The sequence below is a fragment of the Carassius carassius genome, chromosome 18 (genome assembly GCF_963082965.1).
Source record: "Carassius carassius chromosome 18, fCarCar2.1, whole genome shotgun sequence".
NCBI lineage: Eukaryota > Metazoa > Chordata > Actinopteri > Cypriniformes > Cyprinidae > Carassius > Carassius carassius.
In genome coordinates this window covers 15919914-15937754 of record NC_081772.1, presented here as the reverse complement: position 1 = coordinate 15937754, position 17841 = coordinate 15919914, and the positions used below count along the sequence as shown (strand labels likewise).

At 36.8% G+C, this 17841-nt stretch overlaps 2 protein-coding genes across 6 annotated transcripts in view; one reads left to right on the top strand and one right to left on the bottom strand.

Annotated features, from left to right (window-relative positions):
* The window catches only part of LOC132092535 (E3 ubiquitin-protein ligase LNX-like), a 77183-nt gene extending 67581 nt beyond the window's left edge, over positions 1-9602 (top strand). For all 3 annotated transcript variants that reach the window (XM_059498811.1, XM_059498813.1, XM_059498812.1), the window contains 5 exons: positions 122-256; positions 2973-3150; positions 4759-5017; positions 7972-8130; positions 8251-9602. In XM_059498811.1, coding sequence (XP_059354794.1) covers positions 122-256; positions 2973-3150; positions 4759-5017; positions 7972-8130; positions 8251-8386 — 867 coding nt within the window. In that variant the 3' untranslated portion in view covers positions 8387-9602. The remainder of the gene's footprint in view (positions 1-121; positions 257-2972; positions 3151-4758; positions 5018-7971; positions 8131-8250) is intronic.
* An 820-nt stretch (positions 9603-10422) lies between these two features.
* The window catches only part of LOC132092538 (pre-mRNA 3'-end-processing factor FIP1-like), a 29361-nt gene continuing 21942 nt past the window's right edge, over positions 10423-17841 (bottom strand). For all 3 annotated transcript variants that reach the window (XM_059498814.1, XM_059498816.1, XM_059498815.1), the window contains 2 exons: positions 13449-13595; positions 10423-10648 (listed from right to left, as the gene is read on the bottom strand). In XM_059498814.1, coding sequence (XP_059354797.1) covers positions 10501-10648; positions 13449-13595 — 295 coding nt within the window. In that variant the 3' untranslated portion in view covers positions 10423-10500. The remainder of the gene's footprint in view (positions 10649-13448; positions 13596-17841) is intronic.

Genomic DNA, 17841 nt, shown 5'->3' with positions numbered 1-17841 from the left:
TTGTTGTGTGGATATCCCTGTTCTATAATTATGGTTATAGTTATTGTCCTTTAACAAGGCCTTTAATCCCTAAAAGTCACATAAAATTGGACACTAATGCTATCTTCCGTGTGTTCTGTAGGCAAGTGAGGACCGCGTCCACTTCATTGTGTCCCGCCAGACTCACATCCCTAGTCCGGACATCCTACAGGAGGCGCCGTGGAACATGGAAGGACCACCGCCCTACTCACCTGTGGATATTGAGCACACTTTACTAGTGGGTTTCACGAGCATAACCTGCACGCACTCTTTATTTCCCATCCCTCTGCACCACTTTACTAAACATTCTCTTATTGGCGAAGAAGATCTGAAAGCCTATTACTTCTACATCAAACATCATTCAATCAGCCAGCTCACACACACGCACACACACACACACACACACACTCCTTTGAGACAGCCGTCTTCAAACCTATTAACAAAAAAAAACCAGCAGGAGTGAACAGAAACCCAGCCATGGCAGGATAGATTTCTTCTAACCTGGATTTTCTGCTGCTTAATATCTGCACTGACAACTTCCCTTGTTCTAATAAGTGTCACATTCATTGTTAGTCATTTCTCTCTCCCCTGCCTTGCATAAAAAACTTCTCAGACCAGTTTGTGAGGGTTTGTTGGTCTTTGCTGCTTTAATTGTCAATGACAAATAAAGGTTCAGTCACAATTACAGTTGTTCTGTAAATTTTCATAGATAAAATCCAGTCATTTCAATAGGATTCCTATTTGCAAAGTCTTTTTTAAAAAAGTTTAAACTTTAACATTATTTTATCTACATTTTTTAGCCTGAACTAACCTTGCCTTGACAAGAAAAGCCCAAATTATTTTAAAAGACTTATTGACCTTGACACACGATAGCTGCGTTTCCACTGTCGGGCTAAAAGCGGGTGTGCTAGTGCGTGCCATGGCCAGTCGTGTTTCCACTGTCACTTCCGGTGCTTGATCGTGCCTCGTCGGGGCTTCCTCGGGGCCGACGGCCGGGTTTTTTGGCCCGACGATAACCTTGGGTCAAAGCGGGCCAGCTTGGCTTAGTGGATTGGTTATGAACAAAGGCGGAGTTTCTCCGCGTCTGGAGAGCGTCAGCCGCGGATCATTTCAGAAAGATAACAGCTATAACACCAGCATTAAATACTTTTTTAAATAAGTTGAGCTCAAAACTCACTTTCAGTCAGCAGCGAGTGTTTGAAATAACTTGATCCGATGTGGTTTATAATCACTAAACAAGGCAGAAATCTTTATAAGTGATGTAAAAGACTATGCATGCTAAACAGTAACGTTACCAAAGTAAACATGATAAATGCAACCACTTGGAGAAATCAGACGTCAGCTTTTTATTCTCTATCACAATCATGTATTTATTTAGTATCTGTCATAAGTCTCATCTCGAATTTTAGCTCCATGTAGCCTATCACAAAAATATAATAATGTTTATTGTTCGAGAGCCTTTATAAAAATAAAGATATTATCATTCATTCTAAATGTGACGTATAGGCTACTGTGGCTACAAATAAACAGAAACAGACTCGACTGAACAAGCAGGCTATTTCCATAAGCGGTAAAAATAAATAAATAAAATAGAAATAAATGTATTTCTGTGTGATTAATTTAGTTTCATCAAGTCCTGATAAATTAATTCATTATGCTCAATGTATCACTTATTCTATAGTAAAATCGATGCTTTTGAATTTGAATATTTAACAAAGCATGCAAACAAACGGGCGCTTTTATTGTGTTCATTTTGTGATCGTACTAGTTCCAGTGACTTATTTCTTAGTTTTCTGATAGCTTCTCTTTGTTGGTGAAATGACAGGGTTGCATGACGTTGTTCCTGAGAGGCGTGTAAAGGGGGGTTTTAGTGAAGCGCAGCAGAGCTTCAGACTCGACTGTGGAAACCCTGCGCTATTTTGGCCTAACTGCTACAGGTCCGAGGCTATTAGCCCCGCCTGGCCCATTTGAAGCACTGGCTCGCACTTACCCGACAGTGGAAATGCGGCTAGTAATGAGGTTGTGCAAGGGTCCTCTCTGTTGTAATTTCCTTTTGTTTTCGAATGGCCCAAAAACCCCTATAAAACCACACCATAACAAACCAAACCATGACATTATTTCTCTTCCACTCACTCTTTCTTTCAATCGATCACTTTTTGTCCTTTCAGTAACTCTTGTTAATTCCCTTTTACACACTTGGAGAGGTGGGAACATTCTGGCAGCATATAGTCAGAAACTCCTCTCCTCTGCTTTCACTCCTCTGAATTAGATACGGTCTAACACACAAACACACACACACACACACACACACACAGTCTCTCCAGCAATAAGCCCAATACACTAACTCCAGATCTGATTTTCTGTAGCCGAAGGCTCAGACCAAATATAAACAGCCCTTTTATTGAACTTTAATAAGGCTTTTTATTAAGTTAGAACTTAGCGACTGTGTTTGTTGTTCTTGGAGAGGATCCAAGGTCAAATATGGCCGTGCTCAGCAATAACACAGCGTCCTGCAAGCTCAACATTTATTACAAACACACAAGCACACACAGACATTATTATTATTTGTGGCATCAGAAAAGTGTGAATCCAGATCATAGATTAAAAGGGGTGGTTGATTGCAATTTCACTTTTTTAACTTTTTTAACACCTGACCAATCTCAGCCCATCACGTATTTCTGAGGGAGGGGCTTCATAATAACATTAAATAAATTGAGGCGTTTGTCTGAGAAGGGACAGATTGATGTGGAATAAGGGAAAATTGTGTGAAAAATTATGCGTTTTTTAAAAAACGAAGCATGAGCACATTTTAGACTGCACCCCATAAACACAATCAAGTCTAGAAAAAAAAAAAAAACGGTAAACCACCCCTTTAAGAAATGTCATAATCTCAATAATTTGCATGAAAACTTTAGTTACTTAATCTTTCTCATTTCCTGTCCCTCCATTTCAAGGATTCATGCCAAAAGCCTGCATGTTACGAGAAGACAGTGTCTTTGCTGAAGGAACCGCATGATTCTCTCGGCATGACGGTTGCAGGTGGGATGAGCAGCAGAGGATGGGATCTGCCCGTCTACGTCACCAACGTCGACCCCAATGGAGTGGTGGGACAAGAAGGCTCGATCTGCAAAGGTACAGCTTCACAAAGTGTGTTTAACATATTCAGACACATCTGACAAAGCGCACACACCTGTTTCCAAGGTGCCCCTCTGATCTTTCCTCCTTTTGAATGCAAGTACACACACAAACAAAGACACACCCGCTACTGCATATGTATGACCGTCATCAGCTCTGCAAATACATGCATACAGCACTACAAATTGACACACTCCCACTCATACACCTGCCATACTGCTAAATCTGTTATACACATTGACAATTGTCAGCCTCTGACTGAGCGTATGAATGTTTTTCAGGTTTATTTCTGTCATATGTGACGTGTATGTAGGCATGTGAAAGTGTGATCATCCACAGGCTGGTGTATGGAGGCATTGGTTTAAAGTATTTATCAAATACAGACATACATGCAAGATCAAAGCTTTGAGTCTTTATATGCTGTACAAAGGTGTGGTAAGCTCAGTGTTTGAACTGAACCAGAGCCTTCAGGAGGGTCTGATATTTGGATGAAAATAGGTTTTGCATCCTGTAAAGTGGGTAAGCTGGTAACAAACTACAACTAGTTCCATTTTGTGCATAACACAACTATGCATTTCATGCTTTAACAGGTATTATGTATTTTATAGCGTTATAAATGTCAATACTAGGTTTTAATTTATTACAAATAAACGGAATGTATTTTATTAAATATATATATATATATATATATATATATAAAACTTATATATACTAAAGTTTGGGGTCTGTAAGATTTTTTAAACATGTTTTTAATATTTGAATTTGCCCAGGCTGTATTTATTTGATCGAACACAATTCTATTTTTAATATATTTTAAAATGTAATTTCATTCCTGTGAAGGCAACTTTCAGCAGTCAATACTCCAGTCTCTTCAGTGTCACGTGATCCTTATGAAATCGTTCTCATTATGCCGATTTGATACTCGAGGGACATTTCTCATTATTATCAATGTTGAAAACTGTTGCTCTGCTTATTTTTTGTGGAAACTGTGATACATGAGAATTCTTTAATGAATGGAAATTAAAAAATATATAATTTATTTGAAAATATTTTGCAACATAATAAATTTCTCTGTCACTTTTTATCAATTTAAGGCATCCCTTGTTGAAGAAAAGTATTAATAATAAAAAATGAATGAATGAATAAATAGCTTAAACTATAAACAAAGCAGCATAGCAGCTGACTTTTAAATGTGCAGTGGTTATATTAAATCAATTAAATCAGAGTCTTTTTAAGTTTAAAGGTCACATTAAGCCATATTGCAATTCTGGTCTTTCCATACCCAAATTTAAGACCTACTGAAATTACAATTAAGCCTTTTTTTTACCATTTAAGCCTTTTTATGGCCTTGAATTTGATACAACTAAATTTAAGGCTTTTTAAGGACCCTGTATTAAATGTATAAAACAATATGCAATTAAAATGACCCAATTTACATGCAGGATTCTTGTATGCACATTATTTTATAAAAAATTAAGGAAAAATACATTTAAATTGTATCTTCTCATCAAAGAATTGCCTCCTATCCACACAACTCTGCCATGCAACAACAGATCTGTTACGGTCCTATGATCCCCACAGTAATGTGACTATCCCGTCTTCTAGGTGACATCCTTCTAAACGTGAATGGGGTTGACCTGACGGGTGTGACTCGGAGTGAGGCTGTGGCTAACCTGAAGAACACCTTATCCCCGGTGGTCCTGCGGGTACTAGAAATGAGACCCCCAAATGAGAGCTCCCTGGACTGCATGCAACCCCTGCATTCCCCCTGCTCTCTCTCGCCCACTTCACCCGGAGACATCAAACTACCCCCCTCTAATGATGACTACTCCCCCCTCTGGGTGTCCTGGCTCCAGCTGCCCAGGTACATTGAGCAGAAGTCACACAAATATACAATGAACAAAATTATAATCACAACACTTTTGTCTTTGCCCCCATTTTTCATGAGCTGAACTCAAAGATCTAAGACTTTTTCTATGTACACAAAAGGCTTATTTTTCTCAAATATTGTTCACAAATATGTCTAAATCTGTGCTAGTGAGCACGTCTCCTTTGCCAAGATAATTCATCCACCTCACAGGTGTGGCATATCAAGATGCTGATTAAGCAGCATATTTATTGCACAGGTGTGCCTTAGGTTGGCCACAATAAAAGGCCACTCTAAAATGTGCAGTTTTACTGTATTGGGGGGTCTAAAAACCAGACAGTATCTTGTGTGACCACCATTTGCCTCACGCAGTGCAACACATCTCCTTCACATAGAGTTGATCAGGTTGTTGATTGTGGCCTGTGGAATGTTGATCCGCTGGGAGGTCCTGGGCTGGTGTGGTTACACGTACAGTAGTGGTTGTGAGGCTGGTTGGATGTACTGCCAAATTCTCTGAAACGCCTTTGGAGACAGCTTATGGTAGAGAAATGAACATTCCATTTACAGGAGAACAGAGCAGGGTTGAGGGAAGCCCTTCTCACATTCTCTGCTGTAACAGGTTTAGACGCTTGTCTTAGAAAAGTGTGATGGCTTTAAATAGACCTTTCTCTTCCATTCCCTGAACTTTTCTTAGTTCTGCATCTTTCTTTCCTTTACACATTTGTCTGGTCTCCATTTCTACTTCATCGCATTTCACAGAAGTCCACTTAAAAATTTGAGCTCTGAGCTTTCATGCTGTTAGCTCTTAGACACGGTTGTTATCTGGCCTTCGATATTTTAAATATCTATAACAGTAGCATTTTTGCAGAGACTGTAATTCTTTAAGCACAAATCGATTCTTCCAGTAATGCTCGCCATCTGCAACTCATTTATTTCCCCAAGATATCCGAAAGCTCCTTCTAAATCCTTTATTTATTGTGAATTTCTCTCTTCACTTCAGCTCCTGAAATGCACTTCTATATTTCTCCCTTAAATGGATAGTTGACCCAGAAATGATAATTCTGTAAAATCGGGCTACATTTGTTAACATTAGCTACTGCATTAGGCATCAGGTAATAATAAACAACATTTTATTAATCTAGGCAAATTATACTTTACACAGCACTCTGGGTAACACGGCTGCTCTCTCAATATCCTCTCTTCTCTCCCATTGCCTTCAGTGTCTCAAGTCAAGTCAAGTCTGCTTTATTGTCAATTCTTCCACATGTATGTATGAACAGTACATACATACAGAGAATGGAAAATTGCGTTACTCTCAGACCCCCGTGATTACAGATAACATTAACAGTAGAGCCTAAAAATCTAGCTCAAAAATAAAATATAAGAAACAACTATACAATAAGGGTATGTAAAAAAGACATAATAAAATTAAGTTCGGGAGCGAGTTCAGCTTCCTGACAGCCTGATGGATGAAGCTGTCCTTCAGTCTGCTGGTCCTGGACTGGAGACTGCGCAGTCTCCTCCGTGATGGCAGCAGACTGAAGAAGCTGTGTGACGGGTGGGTGGGATCACCTGCGATGCAGAGGGCTTTTCGAGTGAGACGGGTTCCATAAATGTCCTGGAGGGAGGGGAGAGAGACACCAATGATCTTCTCAGCTGTCATCGATTACGTCGACTACAAAAATATGTCAACGTGCGTGAAATGCGTCGACGCGTCACACTGTTTACATCTCGCTTAATGGCATACTGGGAATGGAGACAGAGACCACTGTTATCAAAAGTATGGGAATACTTTAAACAGAGGCCAAATAAAATGGCCCTTTGTTCCCTTTGCAAAACCGATATGGTGTACCACGGCAGCACAAATGCGATGCACGAGCACCTCAGAGGAAAACATACTGGCGCTCTTCGGTGTTATGGTTTAACTGTTTACGAAAAGCATCAGGGTGTGCTTTCTGCTGCTCACTGATGTGCTGGTACAGTTAATTCAGTGCGTCGTTCCATTTGCTGTTGATGTTGTTCGGGGGAATGTAAACCGAAATGAGCAGTATGGCAGTATATTCCCTCGGCAGATAGAACGGCTGGCACTTAATAATCATAAACTCCACCAGGGGTGAGCAGTGTTTGCAGATCACAACAGCATCGCGACACCATGCGTCATTGATGTAAAAACAAACAGGGCTCTGTCTGCTCGATAGCACGTCAGCTGATTGAGCTGAATAGCGCCGCCTGGAACGCTGTTGCTGAGCCATGTTTCCGTGAACACAAAAACACAAACGTCTCAATCACATTGTTCTTGTTTTTCCATTTTTTTTTTCTTTTAAAATAATAATTTTTTATACAATCATATTTTATACAATATAATTTAAACAAAAATGTATACCTATACTCAGTATGTGGAATTTAATAAAATGTATTTATATATTTGCAGAAATTAAAAATAATCAAAATACCTTTTAATAATAACAACAGCCCAGTTTAAAACTTTATATTTATTTATACTGTATATCAGAAATTAACTATCACTGTCCCTTTTTTCTATAATAATAATAATAATATATATTATTAGCTAATTTATACAACTTGAAATTTTTGAAACATATTAATACTTTATTTGCAGAAATTAACATTAATCAAGATTATTATATGATGTAAAATTATTGTACATACAGTAGTACCCAATTCTTTAGCTAATGTTAACGAATTACACCTTAATGTAAAATGTTGCCAGAAATTATATCATTTACCCTCATTTTGTTTCAATAGAACAAGATAACAACAATCAGTCACTTTCAATCAGTTACCATTCCATAAAAGGTGCAATAAAAGTGCATCGTTTCATGTCTAGGTGAACTATCCCTAGTGTCCTTGGTGAATAATTTGTTGATTTATGCATGTCTGCTGATTCTGAATGACAATAAAATTAACCTTGAATTTTCTGTCCATTCCAGACATCTATACTGCTGTAAAGACATTGTCCTCCGCAGGAGCACGTCTGGCAGTCTGGGTTTCAGTATTGTGGGTGGACAAGAAGAAATCAACTGTAACCAGTCTTTCTTCATCCGCTCTATTGTAGAGGGCACACCGGCCTACAACGATGGCAGGATACGGTACAGGCGCTTGGATATATATATGTCTACTATTGTCAGAAACCATGCTTTTTGTAGAGCACTTATAAATAAACTGCCAAACATACTAAAGCTTCATCCATTTCTTTTTTTTCAAATTAGCTGTGGAGACATCCTGCTGGAGGTGAACGGGAAGAGCACTTGGGGAATGACACACACGGCTCTGGTCCGCCTGCTCAAGGAGTTGAGGGGTCGGATAACTCTCACCATCGTTTCTTGGCCTGGCAGCCTGCTATAGGACTACTCTGCATGAGGGAGGGGCTTATCACATTGACCTGCACTAGGGGGTGGAGCTTACACCACAGACCTTATAATGACAAATAAAATGGTGGATTTTAGAACCCGAGACATCCTTGAAAGGCAAGGCTTATGATACAGACTGCCCCCCAGGAGCAGGAAATGACACATGGACCTCATTCAAGGGTACTAGGAGCTCAGACTCTAAACTTGAAGGTGGAGCAAACGACTTGACTCCGCCCACCAAGAAGCACGTTTATCACACTCTGAGACCAGGAGGCACTTTCACAATTGCCCTTTTGTCAGTCGGCAAGGTTGACAAAGTTGATATTTGTGCATGAGAGGAACATTGTGTCATTATAGATGGAAGGTGGAGATTGTAATCTATATTAAAGGACTTTGGAGGGTCTAAAAACACAATTTCAGGACGCTATGAGGAGCGTGTCAGTCAAAAACTGAGTTGGAAATGTATAAACATTATGGGCACTGTGTTATATGTAGTCAGATTGTGTGACTCTAATGTTCTTGGTAGAGGACGTTGAGATGCTGCACATAAGGGGTTTTCTTCAAACGAGAGGTGAAAGGGATACTCAGATGTGTAGGGTTTGGGTGGGGGACACACATCGCCAATTCCATTAGTTTTACATGTTAGAAAAAGCATCGAAGTTCACGCACATTCTTTACTATAAACATCGATGTCTGAAAAAATAATGGAAAAGATTCAAGCACTTGTACTAGTGACTAATATTACTTTTGGTTTATGTTTCTACGGCTTTCTGATTTCGGCTTCGTTTTGTTCATTCTGACAGTGGTTCGTTCTCTCCATCCACCGGCATGGAGACACATTTGCCAGGTAGTTCTGTGTTGGTACGTTTCAGATGCTGTCGCATATGAAAATAAACTAAAGTGAGTAATAAAAAAAAGAAAAGCAATGTTAATAAACTATTTTAAAAATGGAAGATAACTTATAATGCTTATAATTATAACATGATATTTTGGTGGCCTTGCTGACTTTTTTGTTTACTTTGGGAACAAAAAAGGAAAGAGTGGTGTGTGAAAGACGTACTGTGTGTGTGAGTTTGTATGGGTGTGTGTGTGTCTAGATATCATTGTGGGGTAAGATGCGTGCTTTGGCATCTCATGCTTTGGCTTGTGCAGTATATTGTATCTATTGGTATCTTTGGTTCAATGATCAATAAAGTCATTCTTCAAGGAGACTTGTATTACTTTCTTATGGTCTTACTGTGCACTGTGTGTGTGTATATAAATGTATACATACACACACACACACACACACACACACACACACACACACACACACACATACACACACTTTATATATTTTATTTTGAAAAATGTTTACAAAGGCTGGATGTTTGTAATAATATTTCACAGTATTCTTGTTTTATTGTATTTTAGATCAGTTTAAAGGAACTTTAACTTTAATATGTAATTTATTTTTGTGATGAAAGCATCATTTTCAGCATTATTACTTCAGAGGCATGTGATCCTTCAGAAAACATTCTATAATGTGCTGATTTGGTGCTCAATAAATATTTCTGATTATTATAAATGTTGAAAACAATTATGCTGCATAATATTGTTGAGAAAAGCATTTTTCAGGATTATTTGATGAATAAAAAATGTTTACTGTCAGTTTTGATGACTTTAATGCATTTTTGCTGAATAATGTATTAATTTCAATTAATTTTTAAGGCCAGTACAGCTGTTGGTGATCTTCACTCTAAATCATGGTTCACACACATTTACAATTCTTAATTATGTTTATAATGATTTTTCTTCAACAAAATTAACATTTGGCACAACAAAAATACAATTTTGTATTATCAAAACAATAATAAATCAATGAATAAATACATTTTTAAATAAAAATAGTGTTCTTTGTTGACCACCTTTTCATTTTTTTTTAAATAATATTTTCAAGAAATTAAATGCTAAATTGCTAAAATGGTAACATAAATAGGCTTATCAAGTGTCTGCCATACTATTAATCAAAATATATTCACAGTTGGCTCTGACTGGTGATAAAACTAATGATCTTTTACTAAAGACCTCCTATTGGTCCACAAACGGGCTCACCAGCTGGTCATGGAGTTATTCTGTGGCCTCTGACTGGTTCTCCTGGTCCACATTGCACTCCTCGCTGGGCTCAAGGCTTCCTCGGTTGTGTCTAGAGCGTTTGTGCCTGTGTCTCCTGTGGCTATCTGCGTCATCACTATCATGACGCCTCCTACTGCTTCCACTAATGAGAGTGATAGATAGAAGGTCGTCACATGATCTATATATATATTATGGTTATATAAGATGCTTTGCCCCCAATGAATATCACCTTTGCGTGTTATTCTGCATGATGTGACTGATGTGAAGCTCTAATGGCATGTTTTGTATGTGGACATATTGTACATGCATTTGGTATGGTGTTAAAATTTTGTCACACCTTATTTTAAGGTCCAGTTCTCACTATTAACTAACAATTAACTATGACCTTTGCCTAAATAAACTCCTATTTACTGATTATTAATAGTTGGTAAGGTTGTTGTTAAGTTTAGGTATTGGGTAGGATTAAGGATGTAGTTATATGGTCATGCATAATATGTGCTTTATAAGTACTAATAAACAGCTAATATACATGCTAATAAGCAAATAGTTAATAGTGAAAACTGGTCCCTATACTAAAGTGTAACTGTAAGTTTCGATCTAACCACTAAAATGCACTATTAGCTACACATTCAGCAATACTGGACTCTGAAACCGTGAATACAGATCATAGCTTAAGGTCACTATGGTGTCAGAAGAGGAATTAAAAAAATAGTTCGCCCAAAAATCTAAATTCTTTCATTAATTACTCAACCTCATGTCATTCCAAACCCATAAGACCTTCGTTCATCTTCGGAACACGCATTAAGATATTTTTGCTGAAATCTGAGAGCTTTCTGGTCCTTCATAGAGAGCAATGAAACTGAAACGTTAACAGGCCATGCGGCATAATAAGGGCATCGTTAAAATAGTCCAAATGACATCAGTCCTTGAACATGGTGGTTCCCTTGCTGTCTATGCAGGGTCAGAAAGCTCTCGGATTTAATCAAAAATATATTAATTTGTGCTCCGAAGATGAACAAACTTCTTACAGGTTTAGAACGACATAAGGGTGAGTAATTAACAGGGTTTCTGCAGGGTTTAAATCAGTCAAATTTAAGACTTTTTAAGACCTTTTTATGACTATTAGGATTTGAATTTATGACCTACACGAATTACGATAAATAACTTCAGTCATTAAAATTCCTTTCAAAAGTCTTTTTTTATTATTGACTTTCATTGAAAGGAACAAGTTTTATTTATTAAAGAGTTATTCTATTATTTCTTAAGATTAAGAAACTGAAGTCTTCGCTTCTTTTTTACACTTAACAATTGTTAAGTAACATTGTAAATTAACAATTATTGTATGGCATTACTTTCCAAAATAACAAGTGTTATTGGTGTTTGGTCACAGTATTCAACACCCACAGGCAGGGCCGTAGCTGGGGTTTGCGAGGCTCCGCTGAAGGTTGTACCAGTGGGCCCTGTTTGAAATTGTTTAATTTGTACGTTCATTCATTTTTATTTATTTTTGCTATTTACAGTGTTCAATTTTTTTTCAAGTTTGTAGGTGTCCAGGTACAGAAATCGAATAATTAAATGTAAAATAGCACTGGATAGTCTATTTAATGTAAAAATTAAATATACAATCAAACCAAAATTTATTCAGACACCTTGAACATTTCTCACATTATTACAGTTTATTTGCTATTGCTTCTAAAATGGTTATAAAATATTACAAGAATTTAGGGTTAAACTGTGTCAGAAAACATTTGTCTTGATAATGTCATAACTTTGATAGAAATGTACGTAATGGATTACAATAAACCAAAACTACAGACAACTGTTATTATGACAATATTTACACAACTATCAATACTTTGTTGACCAATTACCAAGCAATGCTTCATTTTGTTCAGACTGTGGTGTGAAAAGGTTGCATTAGCAATTCAGAAAAAAAAACCACATAAGCAATGCATGGTGCTTTATAAGGTGCTGAATAATTTTTGTTCCCAATTTTATAGATTAATATTTTGACATATTTTGTATGTATTTGTCGGCATAAGAGCAAAAAGAAGCAAATTCGGTGTACAAGCGTTTTGAGACGCCTTTCTCTGCGTGAGCCCTGAACACCTGAACACCGTGGTATTGAATTGGGCTCTTTCATATCCTTTTGTTTGTTCAAAACTGCGATTAGTATTTGTTCGTTCATGTGCAGGAGGGACTGTCCGTGATATGCGGCTCTCTCTACGCAACGAACACAGCGCGCGAGTAACCAGCTACTCAGTTCAGCTTTTCCGCGTCTTGTGTTTGGATGCTTGATACCGATTGTTAGCGGCGGGCTAAACGCACCGTCTTCGAGCCATAGATCCTTAAAGGTACATTTTCCCATTGTGATAGCCAGGATGATTTCAATTAAGCTAAGCAGTGACTCAGTATGATACAGTATGTTCGGAGTTCACGCGGGTTCCTGTGAAAGACCACCCAGATTCCTCATACAGAACTACAACAGGCGAAACAAATGAATGCCAAATGATTGCCGCTGCTAGGGCATTTTGATGGAAGAACAAATTAATGGACTAGCATATCAATTTAAGACGTGGCTAAATGTTTTTTATGACCTTGTATGGAAAATCCGGACGTTTTTATGACTTTTTATGGCCTTAAATTCTTATTGTTAAATTTATGACTTTTTATGACTTTTTATGGCCCCGCGGAAACCGTGAATTAATGACAGAATTTTCATTTTTTTGGGTGAACTACCCCTTTAAACCCATAGCTAGATAGGATTAAAACAAAATATTATAAAATAGATACCAAATGTTAGATAATAGATAATAGAAAAAAAAAAATAGAATGTTCACTGCAGGGACATTTTCTGCCCTTCATCTGGGGCATTTTAGTTATCTTTGTTATTTTTCTTTTACTGTCCAGCACCCTGGTGAGTTTCTGACCCGGTGTGTTACCTGCGTGAGGATCTATGTTGTTCATTCCTGTCTCTGTGTCTTCTTTCTCGATGTCTGTCTCTCACTCCTTCTCTTCTCGAGCTTTCTCGGTACCTCTCGCTTCCGTAATGATGGTGATCCCTGTGTCGAGACACACGCTCCTCCTCACTGCACACACATGTAGAACAACATAGTGCATCAGTCTGTTATAAAACAGAGCAAGATGATTTGGTTAGCTACATATGTAGGGCAGCATCCTACAGTAACTGTAAAGGAACCTCAAAAGCAATGGCTGGAATGGTCAAACTTTGTACGTCACACAAGTAACATTCACCATGGCAAATTGGAAGTTGTTCTCAACAGAGTTTGACTTTAGCATGTTGCTAAGCTTATGACAGTTTCAAAATCATTACAATTATACACTGACTTCTAATAAGATGAATGGCTTCTGTTTACACTCCAGATGGGACAAACTACCTTGTTTGATGAAACAGTAAGACTAAAGGTTTGTTCACACCTAAAAAGATAACTATGACAATAACAATATTAGCATGCCACTTTAAGTGCTCAAACATTGAGTGGAATCTATTTGGCTGTCAAAGTTTTTATCGTTTATCACCTAAAAAATATTCTGAAAGTGATTTCAATGCTATTGTCCCTCTCTTTTTATCGTTATAACTGTTGTGTGGACTTGTTTTTTTCTTCTTCTTTTTTTTACAACGATCAATAAATCATGTAGTTATCAACCTAGGCATGAACAGGCTTCAAAGCTAGTGGAACCTTATTCATTTTTGCTCCAGTATTATCTAAACACTTACTCGATAAATGTTAAAATGTTACACTTGTCCGGTATCATTTTATCATTAAGAACTTCATATTCCAATGTAAGTAGTAACAGTTTTAATGTAGCTTCCCCAACATGGTTAACATACAGTATACTGCACAATTGGAATGACTGATTAATTTCAAATATATAAAAATTATTCTGCATATTAACAAGGTTACGGCCACACAAACTGCATCTCTCTGAAATGGCTCAACCTACAACTGTTATGATGTACAGTATTCTAATGAATGGCTCCGATTACACATTTACCACATTCTCTCTTTTTCTCTGTGCACATTCACACAGAAAAAGAGAGAGACAAACTCAATAACTTGATCACTTCATCTGTAATTACCAGTCATTTGAAACCTCCGGCCCTCAGGTGCTGTGCAATAGATTAGTCTTGGAAACACTAATTAGATGATAGGGGACAAAAGACCTTGTGGTGGCAGTGGTCAGTGTGAGGCACTTGTGGAGTGTGTGCGATTGCTCCACACAGTCAAATGTTTTTGTTTCACTCAAAGGCACCATTCCCCCAAAAAATGAACACTCCACTGCTATAAACCTTTTTGATAAACTATGTCTTTCAGTAACTCCGACGTTTCCTCTCTTTGCATTTCTCATAGTTAGTCAAATGATATCTTTGTTACTGTTAGTAGCTGCTAACAGAAACCGCTAACACGTGAATCTGTTTTCTTTTTTTTTTTTAAAGCTGTTTATTAAGAATTACAACCATATACAGTATATGCCCCATGTATAAAGGCACAATGAGTAAAACATGATGTGATTGTCTGTCTTCTGTGTGTGTGTAGGCCGTCGTGCCAGCTGGACTGAAGACATGCCAGTCCTCTCTCTATGCCACAGGAATGAGATCATATCTAGGGGACAAGTGTTCACCAAATGTCCAACCAGCTGCTAAGAGCTTTACCAGCCAGATTAAGGGCTAAGTGAGAAAAAAGAAAGAAGTAAATGAAGCAGACAGTCAGTTCAGGTGTTGTTGATCTCTTTGTGCTGATCTTGTTCTTGTGTTCGGCCCCGTTTACACCTTGTATTAACATTCTCCTTGGGTGATCGGAGCATGAGTGATCAGGCAAAACAATAAAAGGTACCTGTTTGATATTACAAGTACTATAAAAGAAGTAATCTTTGGATGAACCCATCTGTGACTAAGATATTTAGTTTGAGGTACTAAGCTACTGTAGATAATAATGAGCAGAGCTATATTCTACTTTGTCATCTGTCTATAAAGATAATCAGAACTCGCGCTCCTGTTCAAAATATTTTTTTTTAAAGAAATGAATACTTTTACTCTGCAAGGACACATTAAATGGATCAAATGTGACAAAAAAGTCATTTATGATATTACAAAATGCTTCTATTTCAAATAAACCATTTTCTCTTTAACTTTCTATTCATCAAACAATCATGGAAAAAAATGTATCATGATTTCCAAAATAAAATGATAAATAAAATAAATAAATAAATAAATAAAATGATAATATAAAAAGCCAGGCTACACAAAACTTTGTTACTTGTTTTATATATATATATATATATATATACAGTACAGACCAAAAGTTTGGACACTTTATTTTCTTCTTTATTTTCATGACTATGAAAATTGTAGAGTCACACTGAAGGCATCAAGGGCTATTTGACCAAGAAGGAGAGTGATGGGGTGCTGCGCCAGATGACCTGGCCTTCACAGTCACCGGACCTGAACCCAATCGAGATGGTTTAGGGGTGAGCTGGACCGCAGACAGAAGGCAAAAGGGCCAACAAGTGCTAAGCATCTCTCGGGGAACTCCTTCAAGACTGTTGGAAGACCATTTCAGGTGACTACCTCTTGAAGCTCATCAAGAGAATGCCAAGAGTGTGCAAAGCAGTAATCAAAGCAAAAGGTGGCTACTTTGAAGAACCTAGAATATGACATATTTTCAGTTGTTTCACACTTTTTTGTTATGTATATAATTCCATATATAATTCCACATGTGTTAATTCATAATTTTGATGCCTTCAGTGTGAATCTACCATTTTCATAATCATGAAAATAAAGAAAACTCTTTGAATGAGAAGGTGTGTCCAAACTTTTGGTCTGTACTATATATATATATATATATATATATATATATATATATATATATATATATATATATATATATAAAATTAAATCAATATTTTAAAATTAATATTTTAAAAATGTCATCATTCAATTTGCCAGATGTGATGTTTTGAGAGTAATTTACTTTTGTGAAATACATTTATTGAAAATACACAACTATTCAACGTATATTCAAAAAATGAACTTATTGAATCTGTAGTATATTATCTACATTCATTCATTTACTTTTATTTAAATTTAATTCAAATTTGCATTACTTGTTACATCACAAGATGTCCTAAGTGTCATGGTTCCGATGAGGGATGAAGCGTGGACTCAATTGAAGGACGATGGGCTTTTATGGACGATTAATAGTAAAAACGAAACAAAAGCAAACACAAACTACCCCGAGGGGGGAAAACAGGCAGGCTCGCCAGGACAGGGCACAGCATTGCAACAAGAAAATCTGACATACACAACAGGAACTACTAGTGTTGTCACGGTACCAAAATTTCAGTATTCGGTACCGATACCAGTGAAAATCCATGGTTCTCGGTACCAATTTCAGTACCAAAGCAAAACACAAAAATATGCTAATTTAAAAAAAAAACTTTTTATCACTAAAAATAAAACCAGTGTCATTTTTTATACTTATTTACAATTGAGTTTAAAGTTTTTCTACAAGTAATATAATTATAAAAAACAGTAAACAAGTTTCACCCAAATTTAATTTGTCTTTTAATTTATGAAATTTAAACACATTTAATTTTTTGGAAAATTAAGGGGATTTGCTATTAAAATTAAAACATGGAAGAAATACTGTGTGATTTATTTCTTTAAAAAATAAAGTTTTATTAATTTTTTCAACAGTAGTAGCAGTATCACATACATTTTACTAAATAATAGTAATATTTGTAGCACAATTGTGGAAAAATTTACTTTTAATGAATGCATATTTGTCATTTTAACTGAACTTAAGACTGGTGGTGATGCTTAAGATATTTTTGGTCATTAAGGGTTTCTGTAAAAAAAAAAAAAACATATTAATAGATCATATTAATTATCATTAAAAGATAATACTACTACTAATTCTACTACCATACTAACAATATACAATTAACTATGGATCGATGAGCTGCTGGGTTCATGAATATTAATCAAGTTGTCTGCATTCGGTCGAAATGATTTGCTGAAATCAAAACAGGGACAGTACTAGATCAGCGCCAGCTAATGAAATTGCCATTTGTGCATTAGATCCGCCCACTACCGGAGAAACCGGCATATCTTCTGCTTGTCTAAAGATATGAATAATTTTTAAATAAACTCCATTATTTTGACAGGAGAAGACAACAAAGAATATAGTTAACATTTGGTGCGTCGATTCAGCGTGGTAAGACTCTCGCTCTCTCTTTCTTTGCATGTGTTAGAAACAGCGCTATCAGCAAAGCGACGGCGAGTCGTGCGCCTTCACACAGAGTTTACAGTTC